Below are 22677 nucleotides of genomic sequence, written 5' to 3' on the forward strand. Positions count from 1 at the left end.
GAGGCTGAGGGCAATTTACAATAGATGTTATGAGACTTGAGGGGGATGGAGGCACTGGATGACCAAACTGTCAGAAGAGTAATCAACTAAAACCTAAAGCAACCAAAGATGACAGCAGAAGTTAGAGTAGAGGTCAAGATGGCAGATTAGAAACAGGACTTCCGTGTGGCTCCAGCTTCCTCCTCCTCCAATTCATGTAAAAAATGACTCTAGACAAACTTTGGAGCTACAGAACCCACAAAATGACAGAGAGAAGCTAACTTCCCGCTGAAGACATTCCAGCAGGCTGACAGGAATGGGCCAGTACAGTGCTCTGGGAGCCAAGCCCAACCCCATGTGGGAGCCTGAGGATTTAGCCTCACGGCGGCCACAACCAGCTGCTGGCTGGAGGAATTTCAGATCACCTGCAGCTGTGGCTGTTTCCAGAATTATCAACACATAGATGCTAAAGACAAAGAGAAAGGTCAAATACAGTGTGGACTTTGGGATGTGGTAGTTTGGAAATGCGGTCTGGCCTTTGCCCCCTGGAGGGAGAAGTCACTGAGGAGCTGCGGCCCCGCAGCCGCTGACACATGGCAGCTTCAGCTCCTGGCTTCCAGATTGTAGGGGGAACAAATGACCAGTCTGATGGGTAATCCCTCTGGCTTGAACCTGCTTGGATCTGGATTGTGGTCTAGGGTGGAGGTCCTCGGTTGTGTGACCAGCTTGCCAGAGCATGAGGAGGCTCAGAGACAGCATCCAACTAAAAGCTCCAGCAACTGAGAAAACCCCAGCGATTGGGACAAACTTCCCTTGTCTGGTAGCAGAGTCCTACTGTGGCAAAAAATTCAAAAGTCAAGTAATTGAATAGCAACATGAGCAAGGAAAGGAAGCAAAGCAAGCAGAGCAATTCCAACTTTACACTCCTATTTTGGGGACAAAAAGGATCAAAGCATGGAACAGGAGGAAGACAGTGAAGTCAGAACTTCTGTGACAAAAGCTTCAAAGAAAAATACAAGCTGGTTACATGCCATTGAGGACCTTAAGAAGGATTTTGAAAACCAAATAAGAGAAGTGGAGGAAAAATTGGGAAGAGAAATGAGAATGATGCAAGAAAGTTATGAAATGAGAGTCTAAACAACCTGACTGAAGAAAATAACACCTTAAAAATAGACTAACTCAAATGGCAAAAGAAGCTCAAAAAGGCAATGAGGAGAATGCCTTAAAAAGCCGAATTTGCCAGATGGAAAAAGAATCTCAAAAGCTCACTGAAGAGAATCATTCCTTAAGAATTAAATTGGAGCAAATGGAAGCTAGTGACTTTATGAGGAACCAAGATACTATTAAACAGATCAAAAGAAGTGAAAAAATAGAAGGCAATGTGAAATATCTTACTGGGAAAACCACTGACATGGAAAATAGATCCAGGAGAGATAATTTAAAAATTACTGGACTACCTGAAAGACATGATCAAAAAAAGAACCTAGAAATCATCCTTCAAGAAATTCTCAAGTAAAATTGCCCTGATATTTTAGAACCAGAGGGCAAAATAGAGGTTGAAAGAATCCACCAATCACCTCCTGAAAAAGATCCCAAAAAGAAAATTCCTAGGAATATTATAGCCAGGTTTCAAAATTCCCAGATCAAGAAGAAAATATTACAAGCAGTCAGGAAAAATAGCATTTAAATATTGTGGAAACACTATCAGGATAACACAGAATCTGGCAGCTTCTACACTGAGGGATCAAAGGGCTTGGAATATTATATTCTGGAGGTCAAAGGAGATGGGATTAAAACCAAGAATCACCTACCCAGAAAAAAAAACGAGTATCATGTTTCGGGAGAAAATATGGTCATTCAGTGGAATAGAAGACTTTCAAGCATTCTGGATGAAGAAAACCATAGTTGAATAGAAAATCTGACATTCACATACAAGAAACAAGAGAAGCATGAGAAGGTAAACAGGGAAAAGAAATCATAAGGAATTTATCAAAGTTGAACTATTTATATTCCTACATGGAAAAATAATAATTGTAATTTATGAAACTTTTTCTCAGTATGAGAATAGTTGAAGGGAATAGAAATATATATATATATATATACATATATGAATACATATGTGAATGTGTGTTTATATGTGTACAGGTATACATAGAAAAAGGCACAGGACCAATTTAATGGGAATGGATGATACTTAAAAGGGGAAATTAAGAGGTGAGAGAGGAATATAATGAGAGGAGATGGGGAGAGACAGAATGGGGTAAACTATCTCATATAGAAGAGGCAAGGGAAAACTGTTACAATGGAGGGAAAGAACAGGAAGGCAAAAGGGAATGGGTTAACCTTATTCTCATTGAATTTGGCTTAGGGAGGGAATGACATACACACGAAAGAGGGTATCTCACCCTACAGTAGAGTAGGGGGGAAGGGGATGAGAGGAGGGAGGGTGGAGCAGAGGGTGGGCTGGCGGGGAGGGAAGTTGGAAGCACCCACTTTTGAAAAGGGACAGGATCAAAGTAGAGAATAAAACAGTGGGAGGTGGGATAGGCTTGAGGGAAATATAGTCAGTCTTTTACAATATATCCTCTATGGAAATGTTTTGCATAGCTACACATGTACAATCTATATTTAATTGCTTAACTTCCCAGTAAGGGTGGGTGACAAGGGAGGAAGGGAATGAATATAGAATTCAAAATTTTAAAATCAAACGTTTAATATTTATATGTCATTATTGATATTATTTTACATGTAACTGGGAAATAAGATATACAAGTACTGGGGCATAGGGATCCACCATGCTCTACTGGAAAATCAGAGAGCGGATGAGGGAAGATATGGGAGAGAGCAGATTGGAGGAGGGAATATCCAGTGAGATCGCTATTTGGGTTGGTGGGTAGGGGAAAAACGGGGAGAAAATTTGTAACTCAAAATCTTGTGGAAATGAATGATGTAAACTAGAAGTTAATAAAGCATTTGATAAAAAAAGAAGTTAGGGTAGAAATGCGTTGTATCATAAGGCAGGTAGGAGGTGGGATAAGGAATTCTGGGGGTCGATAATGTTAACAACAAAGGCTGGGACAATGCATTAATTTCAAAGCAGAGGTTGTTGAGGCTATAATGTCCAAGCAAGTGTCATTGGGGAAGAAGAAATAAATTAACTCTTCCTCATGGTCCTCTGAGTTTCTGGAGGAATGGGGCAGTGAGGTTATTGAAGGGAGGCACTGGACAGAGAAAAGGTGCTAAGGGATGGGGTAAGCCCAAGAGAAAACCAAATTCCTTTGTGTCAGTGGAAAGAGTATAAGAGGAAGAGAAAGAGGATGAAGGAAAGTTCATAGATATTACAACAGGGGATTCAGAGCGCACTGAGGGAGAGGGGCACAGAGTAGTATTAGAGACTGGGGTGGAGCATACCATAGTAAAAATGGACTGGAATGAGAGTAGGGGTTGAGGAGCAGATGTTTAGCAAGGAAAAGGATTTTTCACCTGGTCCATGAATCTAAGTCATAGGGCAAGGTGATATCTATAAGACAAAAGCTAGGTTGGCCCCATGATTCCACATAGAATGTTACCTTCTTTAAGAAATGGCACTGCAAAGGACAAACCCTCAAGAAGACTTTAAGGATTTGGACACTCTATTCTGACTGAGATAATTGTAACCTATTGTGACCTAGGGGTGGAGGGTGTTTGTGTTCTCTGTTACCTCTGTGGATATGATGTGCTAGGGAAGACCCTGGTTTTGGGACACCCTGATTGTATAAACAAGTATTTTGGGGAATGCTATAAGATATATGGAATGCAATGATATATGCTGTGTGCCATGTTACATACTAAGTGTTATGTTATATACTGATGATATGTTTTGTTTAAGGCTATGTGGCCACCTTGGTAATAAGTTGGTATGAATTGTGTTAGTTTCTTGAAGAAGGTTGAGTTTTGAATAGAGTGTTCATTAGAAATAAAAGAAATGGCATTACATAACCAGTACATTTTTCTTTCAATTTGTTTACTCATTTATGAAGCGAATAATGTAAAAAGCTCAAAAATATTTTCATTCTTTCTTCTTCAAGAATTCAATCTTGATTTGTGTCTAGCTTCTGATATACTTCTATAGTTTTGGGGGGAAATGCCATTCCTTCATATAGCCCAGGAAATTTATATTTGTACTGCATCCTTTCCATAATTCCATTTCCCCACCCTTCAAAAAAGGACTATTGCAAATTGAGAACTTCAAGATGCATAACAACCTTATTTAAAAGTTCTATTCACTGAAAAATCAATGGATCTGCAGCTATCATCTTAGGGTTAACTACTTGTACAAAACAGATTATTCAGTAACCTTTCTCCCCATTTTGGTCATCTTAATTACCAGCATAGATTAGCACATGGTTATGATATTCAGCACTGATTGTGAAAGCTACCAGAAATTAATGGATGAGTTTTATCGTGTCCCAGTTCACTAGCATATATATATGACTCAAAATTGGGGATAAGAGACTTTTTCCCTAGTACTACATACCCTCTAAAGTCTCATATTCTCAGTATTAAACATTACCCAAAGCTATGACATTGAGCTTTTATCATATAATTGAGTCTAAAATACTTGGAGTACAAAGAATCCCCTAAAAGAATCGTGTCTGAGAGTGCTAGAGTTGTATTTGTACTGTCCCAGAATCACAAGAATCATTCTCACCTAAAAGGAATCACTTCTACAAGAATTTTATTTTGGAAAAATAAATCATTCTTACTCACTTCATACATACATACATATATATATATATATATATATATATTTAATTTTCAATTCTCTTTTCTCCCAGCTTTCATACAGTCCTATTCTTCTTCTACAAAATTCTAGCAATTTGTCCTCCATATTTCTCCTCTCTCTATCCCAACCAATCTAGAGATCTGTCCCTACTTCCACAGAAGAGAATGAATTACAATTACTATCCATGTGACTGGTTTAGAGCATGATTTCATGAATGAAATGCTTCTAATCTCCATGGTGGATATTCTTCTACTATCAGTAAAAAAAGAAAAAAATAATTGGGGGGAGGAAAACCTCAGAAAGAAATGAAACAATAATTAAAAGGAACAAATATGGAGGCCTATTAAAATAGAGAGAAATGAATAAAAGATAATTTGTTTAAAAGGGAAAAAAAAAGAAGCGGGTGGTCAAAAAATAATAAACCAAAGGGGAAAAAACCATGGGGAACAAAAAGAGTGGTAAGTAAAGACTTAGAAATTTATTCATGACCATCATTATCATAGCTAGCATTAATATAACACCTACCATGTGCCAGGGATTGTGTTAAGTACTACGCAAAGCACCTGACAAGAACCTGGGGAGGTAGTCGCTATAATAAAAATATAAATATAATAAATAAAATATATAAAATATAAATATAAAAAATAGTCCCTATTTTACAGCTAGGGAAACTGAGGCAAGCAGAGATTAAGTGACTTGTCCAGGGTCACAGAGCTAGTAAGTATCTGAGGCCTGATTGGAACTCAAGGACTTCCATCTTAGGTCCCGTATTCTATCCAATGTGTCATCTAGCTGCTTCATGACTCTTTGAACTAATATTAAGTATGCTTCTGAATGTGCACTGCATTAAGTGGGATTAACAGTTAGGTCTGGGTTTCTGTTTGTTAGGCCTTTACAATTTGAAACAGATAATACAGCATTCCTGAAGAAGCTTAGAATAGAAATAGCTAAAAATTCTTGGCAACACATTCGATTCATCTCTTACTTTTATCACTCAGATCTACTCAGTCCCCAATTCAGTTCAACAAACATTTATTAAACTGCTACTATATGCAAAACATTTTGCTGAAAGGGATCTAAAAATGAAGGAGGACAAAAAATAAAATAAATGACATGGTCTTTGTCTTAAAGCTACTTACAGATTTTTTTTGGAGGACTATGATATACAGAAATATAACACAAAAACAGAACATAGAAGTGTATAACAGAGATACAAATGCTAGAGGAGTTTGAAAGTTGAGGTACTAAGGGAGTAGGATGGACCAGGATATCTTCATGGAGAAAGAGGCATATGAGTTCAGCCTTAAATAATGATGAGAATTCAAACCAGACAAAAAAGGGTGGGCGTAGGGTAACTTTGGTATTCAAAGCCCTTTATAATCTATCTAAGAGCCCCCTCCTATCTTTCTAGTCTTCTTACATCTTACTCCCCCCAAATGCATGCTCTGAACCAGCGACACCGACTTCCTGGCTGTTGACTCGGGATTTTCTCTGAATGTTCTTTATGCCTGGAATGCCCTCATTTCTTCGTGCAGACTGCTGACCTCCCTGGCTTCTTTAAGTTCCGACTAAAATTCCATCTCTATAGGAAGCCCTCCCCAACCTCCCCCAATTCCAGTGCCTTCCCTTTGTTAATTATTCCTTATTTATCCTGTAGATAGTTTATTTGTTCATATTTGTTTTTATACTGTCTCCCTCATTAGGTCATGAACTCCTTGAAGGCAGCGATTGTCTTTTGCCTCTTTTTTATCCACAGCACAGTGCCCGGTACATAGCAGACACTTAATAAATGTTTGTTGATTGATTTATGTGTATACAAGACTATACTCCCTATGCTTTTTTACCATATGGTAATGTGACTTGGACTGTTGTACTACATACCTAGAGTACCACCCTGACTGCTGAAGTGTCCTAAACATGACATCCTGGCACCATAATGAATTCCTGAGATCAGCAGAGGTGTTTGTTATTCTCCAACTCTTCCATTGTGCTCTTTCAGCCCCTCTTCAGCAGAGTTGTCAAACTGACTCAAAAAGAAATCAGCATTTACTATGTGCTGAGAGCTGTGCTAAGCACCGGAAATATAACAGATAAAAAAGCAGTCCTCATGCACACAATTTTGTCCAAATAATATATATTTTGTTATTCAGTTGCTTTTCAGTCATGTCCAACTCTCTATGACTCCTTTTGGGGTTTTCTTCGCAAAGATCCCAGAGTGGTTTGTCATTTCCTTCTCCAGATTATTTTATGGATGAGGAACTGAGGCAAATAGGGCTAAAAGTAATTTGTTAAGAGTCACATAGCTAGGAAGTATCCGAGGTGGGATTTGAACTAATGAAGATAAATCTTCCCAATTACAAGCCCAATGCTCTCTTCACCGTACCACCTAGCTGCCTCAAATACCATATACACGTGAGGATGATCTGATAATCTTGGAGGAAAAGCCCTATGACAAATTGAAGGTATCAGAAAGGAAGGTCTCCTTATTGCCATGTAGATTGCCAATTGGGCTCCTTGACTTTTCTCTCTTTGTCACTAGTTCTCTCCTGTGACAGCAGAGTGTCTATTACTCACAATCCACAACTGCCACCACCTGTTGACTTTGGGCTTACATTTCCTCCTTTATCTGCAGGGCTTCCCCCATATGGTAGATAAGGTACATTTTCCTAAACAGTACCAGGGAATCAGAAACAGCTATTCTACCTCCTTTGCAAACTCATCAATGATAGTATACTACTCTTTGGTATGACAAGCACCATTTGGGGACTGAATAGAAACTAAGGAAATTAAAGCCCTTGCTCCACTTTACAACATATTTAATGTTCCTCTTTTTTTCCCAGCTTATCTAAGTCATGTTAATTGGGTGTTGAGTTTCCACAAGCTACTTGCTTTATTGTATGTGTTGTTGTTATTGGCGGTGGTGGTTCTTCTTCAGTTGTTTTAGTCATGACTGACTTTTAACTGCATTTGGGGTTTTCTTGGCAAAGATACTGGAGTAGTTTGCCATTTCCTTCTCCTGCTCATTTTACAGATAAAGAAATAAGGTAAACAGGGTTAAGTGATTTGTCAAGAGTCACACAGTTAGTAAATGTCTGAAGTTGGATTTGAACTCACGCTTTCCTGACTCCAAGCCCAGTACCCTATCAATCATACCACCTAGCAGCCTTTTGCTTTATAGGCAACAATCCTCATAAAAATAAGAAACTAGGCAGCGAGGTAGAACGGTGACAAGAGTTGGAGTCAGGAAGAATTGAGAAATCAGGAGAACATTCGGCTGTGTGATACTGGGTCAATCATTTAATCATTCTCAACTTCATTTTCCCCATTTGTAAAATGGGAATAATGATAGCCCCTACCTCAATGGCTTACTAGCAGGGACTGAATGAGGTACTTATAAAGTGCTTTGCAAAACTTAAAGTAAAATATAAAATTAGTTATCAGTATTATCATTGTTGATAATAATTATTAATATGATCATAAATAAGAACTCACATTTATTTTATTCTTTAATGTTTTTAAAGTACTTTTCTCACAATCCTGTGACTTAGCAGTGAAGGGATTATTATCTCCAAAGTCTAGGTCTTTAATAAATTTTATTGTTTGATTGAAATGTGTAATTCCAGTTTACTCTTATTATATTGGGAATTGTTGTTTTAGCCACCTGATCATGGAGTTGAGAGTAACCTCCTCATTATAAGAAGAGTGTTAGATTTGGAGTCACAACTAATTTCAAGTCCTAGCTCTGACACTTACTAGCTCTGTGATCTTGAGAAAATTACTTTATATCTCTAGGCCTCAGTTTCATCACCTTAGATAAGGGGACAGGACTAAAAGAGCTTAAAGGTTATTTCCATCTCCAAATCTATAATCTTAAGTGTAGTGAACCCTAGTAACATCCAGTCTCTTTAGAGTGTTTCATTCCAGCACCATACTTTGCTAGACCAATGTATAGGTAAGAAAGATAGTAGCATCAGCAACGTAGATGAGAGTAATTTGGGAATAGGAAAAGGAGAGATGGGGCACAGTCAAGTTCCATTGTTTCTGACTTCACTCCTATTGTGTTCTGTCCTGGTGACAGCTATCTTTCTAGAAAAGGGGGGAAAGATATGTGTATACATATTTTGAGAATAGGAACCATAAAATTTCAGGGCTAGAAAGTGACCTTAGAAAGGATCTGATTACTGCCATCCCCATATTTAAAAATGATGAAATTGATAAAGGTCAGGGATTTTAAATGGTTTGCTCAATACCATGCAGACAGTATCTAATCCATGATTTGGAATTCTATAATGTTGTTTATAGACAACAGTAAAAAGTAGATTCAGTGATTATCTGATTTATTGAATATTGTGAACATTGAGAAAAACCAATTCCTAGACCAAAGTCTATTAGCTTGATCTAGATTATTCAATTCAATAAGTGTTTTATCTAATGTTGTTGCTCATGTTTACCCAACAAAATGAATAATTGCCCAATATTTATACTTTGTGACTTCACATGTCAAAGCTCCTCAAAACTTTAGTGAGGAGGAGCTTTTTTCATTTTTCAGAAGACCTGAGCTTACTTTCAAAAGTCTAGTAAAGTCCCTATGCAAAATTAAGACCAGGACACTGCTTTTGCCTATACTTCCTTCCATCCTAGAAGTTATGATAAATTGTGGAGAGGAAAGTAGGACAGCATTAAATAATTCAGAGATCTTGATAAAGTTTAGGGATTTATTGTTATAACCTGTTTAAGAGGTTGGGAATTTAGATTGTCTAAGTTAAGAAAGCCATGATGTAAGAATTTTGATGATAAAAAAGAAAATTCACGATATACTTTATATAGCTAGAATTTATGTCTAGAATGAATTTCTGAGTTTGTATCTTGAATTTAAACCACCAAAATTTCCTAATAACCATAGCAATTTTCCATAACAATAAATAATGATAATTGGTATTTGTGATGCTACCCACTGGCACTGTAAGATTTTGAAGTGCTTTCTGAGTCATCAAAGAATGATTAAATTAAGTTCAAGATAAAATCAATATCAAATTCATGTTAATGCATTATACTTGAAAATTGGTCATCCAATGGCAGCATTGTAGTATCATTATCAAAGAATAACAGGGTTGGAAAAGGACTTTACCAAACTGTTCCTGAGAATGAATCTTCTCTATCACATACTTCACAAGTAGTCTTGAAACTTTTGCCCAAATAACTAATAAAAGAGTCCACTGCCTCCTGAGACAGTTCATTTCATTTTTGGTTAATTCTAGTTGGAAAATTTTCTTGTTAGTCCTACTTCCTCTGTTTGGGACCAATCAGAATAAATATATTTTCTCTTCTAAATGACAGGTCTTCAGATTCTCAAAGACAACTATAACATTGCCCACAATTGTCTTCTTCATGATAAATATCTCTTGCTTCAAATAATTCTTACATAATGAAGTCTCAATGCCCTTGACTACTGTGGGTATCAATTTGGGGCTTATCAATTTGCTTTCTAATATCTAGTTCTCAGAAATAAACATGATATTTCAGATATAATCTCATTAAGGTATGTCTAGTCATATTTCTCCTGTCTTCAATTAAGGTATGTCTAGTTGGTGCAGCTAGGTAGCACAGTGAATAGAGCACCAGCCTTGGAGTCAGGAGAACCTAAGTTCAAATCTGGCCTCAGACACTTAACACAAAACTAGCCATGTGACCTTGGGCAAGTCACTTACCCCCAATGTCCTAACTCCCCCCTCCAAAAAGAAAAAAAAAGTATGTCTGGATATATCTCTCCTGTCTTCAATTCATATATTAAATTATTTTGAAAAGAAGGATGACTTTATATTAATCCTTATTAAACCCATTTTGTTAGATTTGGTCTAAAGTTATAGCAGACTTGTATATTTTGAATCTGATTCTGTTACCCAATATGTTAGCTATACTGCCAAACTTTCTGTCATTTGCAAAACTGATAGACGTACCATTTAATATGTAAGTGTCTGACAAAAATAGCATAGCTATACATAGCAAAGGACAAAATATAGACCTTTGGGTCACCCACTGACGCTTTCCTTTGAAGCTAATAGGGAATCATTAATGATGATACTTTGTGTCCTGCCTTTAAACCTGGTCCAAATTTATTGAATTGTCCTATTGCCTTCAAAATAATTGCAGTAGATTTTGCTAAATACTTTTCTAAAATCAAAGCAAACTATGTTGATAGCACTCCCCCCCACACCAATACTGTTAAAGAACAAATTTAAGTTATTCTGACCTCTCCTTAATGCAATTGTGCTGGCTTTTTGTGATCACCCTTCCTTTACTAGATGTTCACTATCTCTTTAATGAGGATCAAAATTAAGCTCACTTTACGCACTCCAGTTTGCAGACTTCACTCTTTCCTTTCTTTTGAAGTTGTTCTACTTCTTACAGTTATTTTCCCTAGTCCTGCAACATTTTTCCTCTTCCATATTACTTTAAAACATCACTGACAATGGCTCCGAAAGCAAAGCTTCAGTTCTTTCAATGCACTGGGATGCATTTTGTCTAGGTCTGACGTCTTTAACTTTTTAAAGATAGCTAGAATTCCTTAGCACTTCCCCACTTCTCTTAGGTATCAATTATCTATTAAAATATTTTCTTTTGTCTTTTTCAAGATCATGCTCTTTGGCGAGGAATATAAAGGTAAAAGAAGAGTGCATTTTCTCTGTTTTCCTGGTCCCATCTGTCCTTACAAAGCTCGGAGCTAAATTGAAGAAAGTAGGAAAAGCCATCAGATCACATAGGTATGACCCAAACAACATTCCTTATGAATATAAAGTGGAGGTGATGAATTGATATAAGGGATTAGACCTGGTAAATAGAGTACCCAAAGAACGATGGAGAGAAGTTCACAATAGCGTACAAAAGGCAGCAACAACAACAAAGTCCAAAGAAAAGAAGAGCAAAAAACAAAATGACTTCTTGATGAAGCTTTACAAATAGCTGAGGGAAGAAGCAAAGTGAAAGGGAAAGATATACCCAACTGAATGCAGAGTTCCAAGAAATATCAAGAAGAGATAAGGTGTTCTTAAATGAACAAAGCAAAGGAATAGAAGAAAACAATAGAATGGGAAAGACAAGAGATCTCTTCAAGAAAATGAGAGAAATCAAGGGAAAGTTCAATGCAAAAATGGTTATGATAAAAGACAAATAATTTAACAGAAGCAGAAAAGATTAAGAAGAGGTGGCAGGAATATACAGAAGAACTATCCAAGAAAGATCTTAACAGAACCTATAACCACAATGGTGTGGTTACTTATTTAGAGCCAGACATCTTGGGAAATGAATCAAGTGGGCCTTAGGAAACATTGCTAACCATAAGGCTAGTAGAGGTGATAGAATTACATCTGAGCTATTTAAAATCTTAAAAGATAATGCTTCTAAAATGCTGCACTCAATATGCCAGCAATTTTGAAAAGCACAACAGTCGTCGATGGATTGGAAAATATCACTTTTATGTCCCAGTTCTAAAAAAGGGCAATACCAAGGAATGTTCAAATTACCAAACAATTTTGCTCATTTCACATTACAGCAAGGTTATGCTAACGATTCTGTAAGCTAGGCTTCAGCAACGTGTGAACTGAAAATTACCAGATATACAGGTTGGTTTTGAAGAGGCTTAGGAATCAGAGACCAAATTGCCAACGTTCACTGGATTATGAAGAAAGCAAGGGAGTTCCAGAAAAACATCTACTTATGCTTCACCGACTATACTAAAGTCTATGACTATGTATCACAACAAAATGTGGCAAGTCCTCAAAGAGAAGGAATAACAAATCATCTTACTTGTCCCTGAGGAACCTGTATGCAGGCCAAGAAGCAATCGTTAGAGCTGAATACAACATAATTAATTGGTTTAAGATTGGAAAAGGAATACAACAAAGCCATATATTGTCACCTTATTTATTTAACTTATATGTAGAGTATATCACATGAAATCTCAGACTGGATGAATCAAAAGCTGCAATAAAATTGGTAGAAGAAATATCAACATTCTCAAATATGCAGATGATACCATTCTGATGGTAGTGAAGAATTAAGAAGTCTCTTGTTGACGGTGAAAGAGGAGAGTATAAAAGCTAACTAGAAGCTTAACATAAAAAAAAAAACACAACTACGAACTTGGAAACTAGTCCCTTCACTTCCTTGTAAATAGAGGGAGGAGAAATGAAGGCAGATTTTATATTCTTGGTCTCAAAGATCACTGCAGATGGTGACTGCTGTTATGAAATTAAAAGATACTTTCTCCTTGGAAGGGAAGCTATAGCAGATTTATATAACATATTAAAAAGCAGAGACACCATCTTGCTGACAGAAGTCTGTAAAGTTAAAGCTATGATTTTTCTAGTAGCGATGCATGGCTGTTAGAGTTGAACTATAAGGAAAACTGAGCACTACAGAATTGATACTTTTGATATGTGGTGCTGGAAAAGAGTCCCTTGAATATAGCACTGAGACCAAAGCAGTCAATACTTAAATTAATTCAGACTATTCACTAGAAAGTCAAATACTGAAACTGAAGCTTAAATATTCTGGCCATATTGAGAACATGGAACTCACTGGAAAAGACCCTGATGTTGGAAAATATTGAAGGTAAAAGGAAAAAGGGACAGATGGATGAGATGATATGGATAGTGTCATGGAAACAATGAACGTGAACTTGGACAGATTTGGGGAGATAGTGAAGGATAGAAGGGCCTGGCATGCTCACAGGATCATAAACAGTCTTACATGACTGAATGACTTGAACAACCACAACAAGCTCTATCCATTCTTTGTTCTTCCTCTTTGCCCCACTATTAAACCATAACATTCTAATAACCCTTCCCCAAGAGACTGTTTAAGCATGAGCTTAGTGTAGTTAAACTAAGCTTTTATATTGTCTTTACTCTAAGAATAATTCGGTACCACACATTTGACAGCGAGGAGTACTTGAGGGCTTTGGATTGAACATGGATCTTCAGGTACTGGTGTCTGTTTTTAATCAAATTTTGAAAAAGCTACCATTTTCCAGGAAATAGGTAAAATCTCTTTAAAAACTTATAAAATTTTAAAATGTCTATTTGGTAGCAAGTATGCTTTAATAAATAACTATCTCAACAAAAAATCAAAATCAGAGCCACCCTCAAATTGTTCTGCCTTGAACATATGCTTCAGTTCCTTAAAAAAAAAAAATCAGTCTTGTTATGAGCTTGAGTGGTGGCTAATCCTTTTGCCTTCCTGTTATGCCAATTCCAAAAATGTTATCCTGGGTGCATCAGGCACTTCTCACAGAAAAAAAAGTCTATAACTCTGGACTCACACAAATCAGTTTCAACCATAGGGGAATATCATCCCTAAACAACTAGTCAAGCTTTTTTCATCCTCTCTGACTTATTATGCCCCAAACACCCTGTAGCTACAGGGAAAATCTCTACAACACAGCTTAGGTGCTCATGTCCAAGGTATCCCCTGAAGGGGATAAACAAAGTCCTCCTAGAAAAAAAGTACTCAATATAAAAAAAAAATGTAGTTATCAGACATCGAACAGCTCAGCTATTTGTTTCTTCTACCAAAAAGAAATGCTTAAAACACAAAAGATTTATAAATGTGCATCAATCAATGGTTAAAACATAAAGCAATAACAAATTATATTTAATATGTTTTCCTGAAAGGTAAGATGGTATTCAGTGACTGATGAAAACATATTTCCCCTTCATTCTGAAAAGCAACAGGCTATATTGGAAATAGAATTGACTGTGGAATCAGAAGACCTAAGGTCATATACTGATTGTGTCACTTAATAAACTTTTGGCATTGAGTACATCACTTCACTTGTCTGGGTGTTAGTGTCCTCATCCACAAAATCACAGAATTAGACTAGGTGGCCTCTGATGTCCCTTGTAGTTCTAAATCATTGACTTTATGACCCTATAACTCAAGTCAACAATTTGACAAATATTTACCAAACAGTTATCTGCAAGTCTCTATACTTGGCACTGGGGACCCAAAGATGATGATTAAAAAAAAAGGCATACTCCCTACCATTAAGGAGGTTAAAATCTTCCAGTAAGGATATGAAATGTACACAAACATGAATATATGAGATAGGATTTGATATGCTCAGTATATATGTGAAACCGTTCCTATTCTCCTAGTTTTCACTGACAAATTACATTGCATTATTTTTGTATCTACTACGCCATTAGGGGAGACAGATACAAGTCTCTCACCAGTAGAATGTAAACTCATTGAGGGTAGGGATGATATAATTTTTTTTTCTGTATGACCAACAAATAGAACAATACCTGATACAGAGAAAATGCTAAATGAATATTTGTTGATTAATAAATAAGGATAAAGGAACATTCAATACAAAGTTTTATGAGGAATTGTGAGTTGGAGTGGAACCAAACTAGTTAAAAATTCTTTATTTACTGACTTCTTTCAATCTTTTCCTAGAGAAAGAATGCAACTGACATGTTAAGTGTCAGAGTTCAAGGAATAATATACATTTGAATAGATGCTACTTTCAATTAATTTCAGATTTTAAGAATGGTGAATATCTATCTGTATGGAGTTCCATTACTTCAAAAATGGCTATTTTATCTGAAGAAAAACTGATGCCACAAAAATCAATCACTTCAGCCTGCAGATAATGTTTGTTTCTATCTATTCTGAAGTTTCCTCATGGGGTAGATTAGTTTTCAAAGTACAAGCATTTTCTCCAAGCTTTCGTTTTTGGTTTTTGGTTTGTTTTGGTAGGGGTGGGATTGAGAGGGAGGGAAGGGTTTTCTGTAAAAAAAAAACCAAAACTCTCCATCTGAGCAAAGTCCTGAGGCCTGTGAAAAAAGTACACTTTATTTTGCAAGGACAGAAGTAGCCAGTAACTGAAAGGTAAAGATACAGGCAGAAAGTTTTGTTCACATTTATATGCCACAACATTCAAGACAGCAAAGCTGATTCATGACATAATGACAAAATGCTATTGTATTTAGAGGGAATATTGGGCTTTATATAGAAAGTATACCAAAAGCATTGTATACCAATGTACACAATGAATACCAAAGTATACTGAATACGTTAAACTTCTATTTCTAAGCACATGCCCTCACAAGCTCAAACATGTTCTTTGTTGGGTGAGAGATTATTTACATAATACTACTATTACAGCAAGTAATAAGCATCAAAATATTTAATAGAGAAGGTGGAGCCAATGGTGGATTAGAGGTAATTCAGCTGAACTCTCTCAACACTGCCCTCTAAAGAACTTTAAAATAAAGCCTAAAATCACTGAAGTGGCAGAATCAACAAAAGGTCAGAGTGAAATATATTTCTGGTCTAAGAAAACTTAGGAGGTCATCAGGAGAAATTTGTGACCCCAGGGTGGAAGCCTGTAGAAAGCTCACACATGTGATAGCAGTAACAGCAGCAGCACCTTTGGGAGTTCTCAGCCCAGAGAAAGTAAGGGGGTTGGACATATAGTCATAAAGAGATGACAATAGACCCTTTGTTGGCACTGGGTACAGCCAGCACTGATTGGCAACTCTCACAAATACACAATTCTGGGTCTTAGTTCCAGGAGGGAAAGGAGTTCTGGGAGTTGGTCAAAAGGAAATAGGGGCCCTGCTTGCAATTCCAAAGCAAAGAGAGCACTGGCACTTGTGGCTGTAGGGTACCAATGGCCCTTCCTGAGTAAGGACCAGTGTAGCTCAAGAGAGCAATGACCATACTTCTCCTGGGAATCATACCACCTTAGAAGCACCAAAAACTTGCAGAACTAGTCATGAAGACAACAGCACAAAAAGTCTGAAATTTGAGACAATGTGTCCCAACCCCAAAGGTGAGCAGAGTCCAACTTTAACATAAAATTAAAAGTCAAGAAATAGGTTAGAAAAATAAACAATCACACTGACAATAGCAATAGCAGCAGCAGCAACAAGAAAAACATGACCATAAAAAGTTACTACAGTGGCAGAGAAGACCAATATATAAACTCAAAAGACAACAATGTGAAAATAGCTATGAACAAAACCTCAAAGATAAATGCTAATTGGACCCAATTCCAACTAGAATTCTGATGAGAATAAATAAATAAATATGTTAGAGCAAAAATTGGGAAAAGAAATGAGAACAATGCAAAAAATATGAAAAGAGAATTAACAGCTTGGTAAAAGAGGCACACAAATTCACTGAAGAAAAGAACTCCTCAAAGAGCAGAATAGGCCTAATGGAAAAAGAGTTACAAAATCACACTGAAGAAAATAATTCCTTAAAAATTAGAATTGTGCAAGTGGAAGCTAATGACTCCATGAGATATTAAGAAAACATAAAACAAAGTCAAAAGAATGGGGAAAAAAATTTTAAATATGAAATATCTCATTGGAAAAACAACTGACCTGGGAAATAGATCCAGGAGAGATATGTTAAGCCATGATCAAAGAAAGACACCAAATTTCAAGAAATCATTCAGGAATATTGTCCCAATATCTTACTCCCAGAAATTGAAATAGAAACTGAAAAAAATCCACTGATCATCTCCTGAAAGAGATTTCCCAAATGAAAACTCCTAAGAATATCATAACCAAATTCCAAAGCTCCCAGGTCAAGGAGGAAGTATTGAAAGCAGTCAGAAAGAAACAATTCAACTATCATGGAGCCATGGTCAGGATCATACAAGATTTAGCAGCTACCATGTTAAAAGAGTGAAAGGCTTAGAATATGATATTCTGGATGGTAAAGGAGCTAGGATCATATACCTAATAAAACTGAGAATGATCCTTTAGTGGAAAAAATAGATATTTAGTGAAGTAGATGATTTTTAAGCATTCCTGATGAAAAGACCAGATATATTGTAGAGAAATTTAACATTCACACACAAGTTAAGAGAAGCATAAAAAAAACATGAAAGAGTAATCATAAGGGTCTCAGATAAAGTTAAACTTTAGTATTTATATTCCTACCTACTAAGAACTTTATCATCAATAGGTCAGTTAAATGGAGTCTACGTAAACAGAGGTCATGGATGTGAGTTGATTATGTTGGAATGATCTCCCAAAAAATGAAATTATGAGAATGAGGAATTCACTATGAGAAGGTGAAAGAGAGAAGTAGAATGGGGAAATTTTTCTCACATAAGAGGCTCACAAGGAAGAACTTTTATAATGGAATGGAAAACGAGGGGGTTGAAGGTAATGCTTAAGTCTCTCTCTCTCTCATTGGAATTGGTTCAAAGAGGAAAGGAAATACAAAAACATTCAGTTGTGTATATAAATGCAATTTATCCAGTATGGAAATAGAGAGGAAAGTGATAAGAGAAAGGGGGGAGATGATAAAAGACATGACAGAATAAGGGAGGTAGTTAGAAGCAAAAGACTTTTGAGGAAGGACAGGAAAAAAAGACAGAGAAGAAAATGGAATGGAGGGAAATACACAGTAATAATAATTGTGAATGTGAATGGAATGAATTTGCCCATAAAACAGAAGTGGATAAGAATAGATTAGAAAACAGAATTTAACAATATGTTTACAAGAGACACACTTGAAACAGAAAGACATATATAGAGTTAAAATAAATAACTGGAGCAGGAACTAATATGCTTCAGCTAAAATTTTAAAAAAGCAGGGGTCAGGATCATTCTGTCAGAGAAAGAAAATAGCAAAAATAGATCTAATTAAAAAATCTAAAAAAATAGAACTAATCAGAGAAACTACATTATGCTTAAAGGTACCATAGACAATGAAGCAATATCAAATTTTTGCATCAAGTTTCTCTGAAAAGGTATCATTTCTCAAATCTATACTGAGTCAAATTTATAAAAATAAGAACCAGTGCCCAATTGATAAATGGCAATGGACATTTTTTTTTCAGTTTTGAAAGGATATTTTTCAATTTAATATTTTTTTCAATTTTCAAAGGAAGAAATCAAAAGTATCTACAGACATATGAAAAATTCTCTAAATCACTATTGATTAGATAAAGCAAATTATAACAACTTTGAGGTACCACCTCACACCTAAAGAAATGACAAATGCTAGAGAACATGAGGGAAAAACAGATACACTAATGAATTGTTGGTAGAATAGTGAACTGGTCCAGATGTTCCTGATAAAAATTTTGAACTATGCCCAAAGAGCTATAAAATTTTGCATACCCTTTAACCCAGCAATATGACTACTAGGTCTGTATACCAAAGAGATCAGGAAAAAGGAAAACAACCTACATAAACATAGTAGCTCTTTTTGTGTGACAAAGAATTAGAAACTGAAAATATGCTTATTATTTAGGGAATGGCTGAGCAAGTTTTGGGATGTGATTTTTCTTTTTGGAGGGCAGTTGGGGTTAAATGACTTGCCCAAGCCCACACATTTAGTTTTTGTGTTAAGTGTCTGAGGCCGGATTTGAACTCAGGTCCTCCTGACTCCAGGGCTGGTGCTCTATTCACTGAGCCACGTAGCCACCCCTGGCATATGATTTTGATGGAGTATTCTTGTACTGGGAGAAATGAATCAGGGTATGGTTTCAGAAAAACATGGCAAGACCTATATGAACTGATGCAAAGTGAAATGAGAAGAGCCAAGAGATCATTGTGCACAGTAACAGCAATGCTATGATGATGATCAACAGTGAAAAACTTGGCTTCTCTGATCGAGACAATTTTCCAAGGTAATTCCAAAAGACTAGTAACAAAAAAATGCTATCCATATCAGGAGAGAGAATTGATGAACTCTGAGTGCAAATTAAAGTAAAATTTTCTCACTTTATTTTTCTTGCTTTTAAAAAATAATATGGTTAAGATGGAAATATGTTTTGCATGATTTTACAAGTATAATTGATATGATGTTGTTTGCTTTCTCAGTGGTTATGTAAGGGACTGGGAGGGACAGAGAGAATCTGGAACTCAAAATTTTAAAAGAAAAAAAACGTTAAAATAGATAAATAACATTTTAATTAAAAAAAAAAGAAATGATGAACAGGATAATTTCAGAAAAATTCTGGCAGACTTAACATGAATTGATGCAAAGAAAGTAAGCAGTGCCAGGACAACATTCAATAGAAATACCGCATGATGATCAACTGTGTAAAACAACTATTCTGATCAATACAATGATCCAAGATAATTGTGGAGAACTTATGATGAAAAATGTTATCTTCCCCTAGAGAGAGAACTGATGGAGTCTGAATGCAAATCAAAGCATCCTTTTTTTTTACTGTATTTTTTCTTGTTGTTCTGTGGTTGTTTTTTTTGTTTGTTTATTTGGTTTTTGCAGCATAGCTAATATAGAAATATTTTGCAAGACATCCCATGTATGATCTATATGATATTGCTTGCCTTCTCATGAAGGGGGAGAGAAGGTAAAAGGGAGAGAATTTGGAAGTCAAAATTTAAAGAAAATCCAAATTAAAATGTTTACATGTAATTGAAAAATATTTAAATGAAACTATATTGGGGAAAAACATTTAAGAGAAAGGATTAATAACAAATCTCTTTACCTCTTCATATCTGTCAAAAATGGCTCCCTCCTGTATAAATGGGGAAACTGGCTTCTGCCAGTTAAATTCATATGGTTTGGCCATGCTTATCACCAAAACCTGAAAACAAAAAGAATTGCTAATTAGTAAGTTAAAAACAACAAAGAAAGTTCAAATGATGTGTATTACTTTCAAGTACATTTTTTTTGTAAGTTTGTGTTAATACTATACTTGTATGAACCTCTATTCTCCCACCATGGACAAACAACATTATTTTAAAAATACTACAAATAACATAAACTATGCAATGATAATGCTACAGAAATGTTTTAAAGATACATTCTTCACTACTGTATTTGTTGCTCTTTGAAAGAGGCACTTCTTGCTATAAATCATATTATTCATCCATCCCTTTAAAAGTCTAATAGGTGGTATAGCAGATAAAGCACTAGATTTGGAATCAGGAAGATCCATCATCACCAGCTCAAATATAGCCTCAGACACTTACTAGCTGTGTGACCCTGGACAAGTCACTTAACCAGGTTTGTTTCAATTCCTCATTTGTAAAAAAAAAAAAAGTAGCAGAAGGAAATGGCAAACCACTCCAGTTACTACTAATAAAACCCCAAAATTGGGTCACAAAGAGCCAGTCATGACTGAAACAACCTAACAATAAGAAAACTTAGGTGAAGTTTTCATTAATCAACATTCCTAGTGAGATGTAACACCACATGAATTAAAATTGTTGGAAATGTATACAAACTTGCTGCTGAATAATGATATAATATGGATAATTCACCTTCATTGAAAGGATGGAAGGAGACAGAGATTTTCTTCCAGGGTGGGTGGGGGGCATTAGGGGAAGTTAAGGAAAGGAATAAGAATTTATGTAGTGTCTGCTAGGTATCAGGCACTGGGTTAAGCATTTTACTATTACTATCTCATTTGATCCTCACAAATCTGTGAGGTAGATGCTATTATTACCCTCATTTTATAGTCAAGGTATCTGAGACAAACAGAAGTTAAGTGACTTTCTCTAGGTCAGGCAAGTAGTAAGTGTCAGACTCTTAAGTTGAACTTGGATCTTCCTGACTGCAGGAGCAACATTGTGCACTGAGCACCTCTTGTAGTTCAATTCAGAAAGAAAGAAAAATCCTTGGACCTAAGACTGAGTAAGTACATGGTTTCTATTTGCAGATTCATTGAATTTATGTATGCTGCATAGTAAAATGGAATGGAAAACAATCCCATTGGGACAGAAATGTGCTGTAGATTGATCCACAGCCAGAATGACTGACCACAGGTGCAAAAGCCCTGACATTAAATACAACTTTGAGAAAGGAACAAGTTCCTTCCATTTCTGTGATACTGCTGGTGACAAGGAGACAATGTTTTGTCAATTCAATTCAACAGACATTTACTAAGAATCTGCTAAGTGAAAGCACTCCCCTAGGTCCTAGGAATACAGAAAGCAATGAAAAAACTGTCTAGGCCCTTATAGAACTGCACAGACTACCTTCTGGAGTTCATGTTCTACACTCTCCAGAGTCCCACAGCAGAATTATCTTCTTTTATAAATCAATTACTCTCTTTTCAATTTTCTTTTCTTTTCAGAGGGAGTGACAAGAAAAGATCAGTACATATATGAAAAATCATGTTGATTAACAAGAGTAAGCCACGGGGGTGAGCTAAGTACTTACCTGGATTCCTTCCACCCATCCTCAGCAAACCTATTTCAATCACAGGATATGCAGAAGTACACTGTACTCACTCTTCTCCCTCCTACCCCCAAGCTGTCCACTATTATATTCACATGTACTCACAGCACAAACTTGAAATTTTTATCAGGGTGATCTGCTTTGTGTGACAAACTGTAGTACATTTATTCCAAATGCAGAGAAAGAAAATGAAGATTGGATCATTCAGCAAACGTTTATTATGTGCTTAATTCGTGCCAGGCACTGTGGGAGATAGATTAATCTGGAGAGGTTATCAAAAGTGGGCAGTGTAGATTAATGGACCTTCCTAGATTTAGACCTAGAAGGAACCTTAGACATCATATAATCCAACACCTTCATTTTTTTGATTTTATCTATCTGTCTAAGAGGGTGGGGTGGTGAGACTGGGTCTCCCTGACTGCCTGTCATTGGCTTGCCGTATGATTGCTTTGTTTTTGACTGGGGTCTGTTTGTCCTTCCTTAGGCAACCTATTCCATCCCCTGAAAATCTCTCAAACAATATTGGAACCTGACTTAGTGAGGACACCCAATGGGTTGAGTCTACGATATCTCAGAAGAACACCATAGTTCAAGAGATCTACCACATTCAGCCTTCCTTGGTAGTAGAAACTACAGGCATGTAGTACCATGATCCACAACATTTCTATCAAAAAAAAATACAGATAAGGACACATAAAAGCCCAGAGTATTAAATGTCAAACCTGGGATCTACATTCTGAAATTCC

General features: G+C 36.3%; 1 protein-coding gene across 10 annotated transcripts in view; it reads right to left on the reverse strand.

Annotated features, from left to right (window-relative positions):
- Positions 1 to 22677, reverse strand: part of PLCB4 (phospholipase C beta 4) — a 537045-nt gene that overhangs the window by 193201 nt on the left and 321167 nt on the right. For all 10 annotated transcript variants that reach the window (XM_069065424.1, XM_069065423.1, XM_069065418.1 and 7 more), the window contains one exon: positions 20235 to 20333. In XM_069065424.1, coding sequence (XP_068921525.1) covers positions 20235 to 20318 — 84 coding nt within the window. In that variant the 5' untranslated portion in view covers positions 20319 to 20333. The remainder of the gene's footprint in view (positions 1 to 20234; positions 20334 to 22677) is intronic.

This window comes from Petaurus breviceps, unplaced genomic scaffold (assembly GCF_028583685.1).
Source record: "Petaurus breviceps papuanus isolate PSGF00001 unplaced genomic scaffold, PetGlider_PUasm1.0 90686, whole genome shotgun sequence".
In the NCBI taxonomy this organism is placed as follows: domain Eukaryota; kingdom Metazoa; phylum Chordata; class Mammalia; order Diprotodontia; family Petauridae; genus Petaurus; species Petaurus breviceps.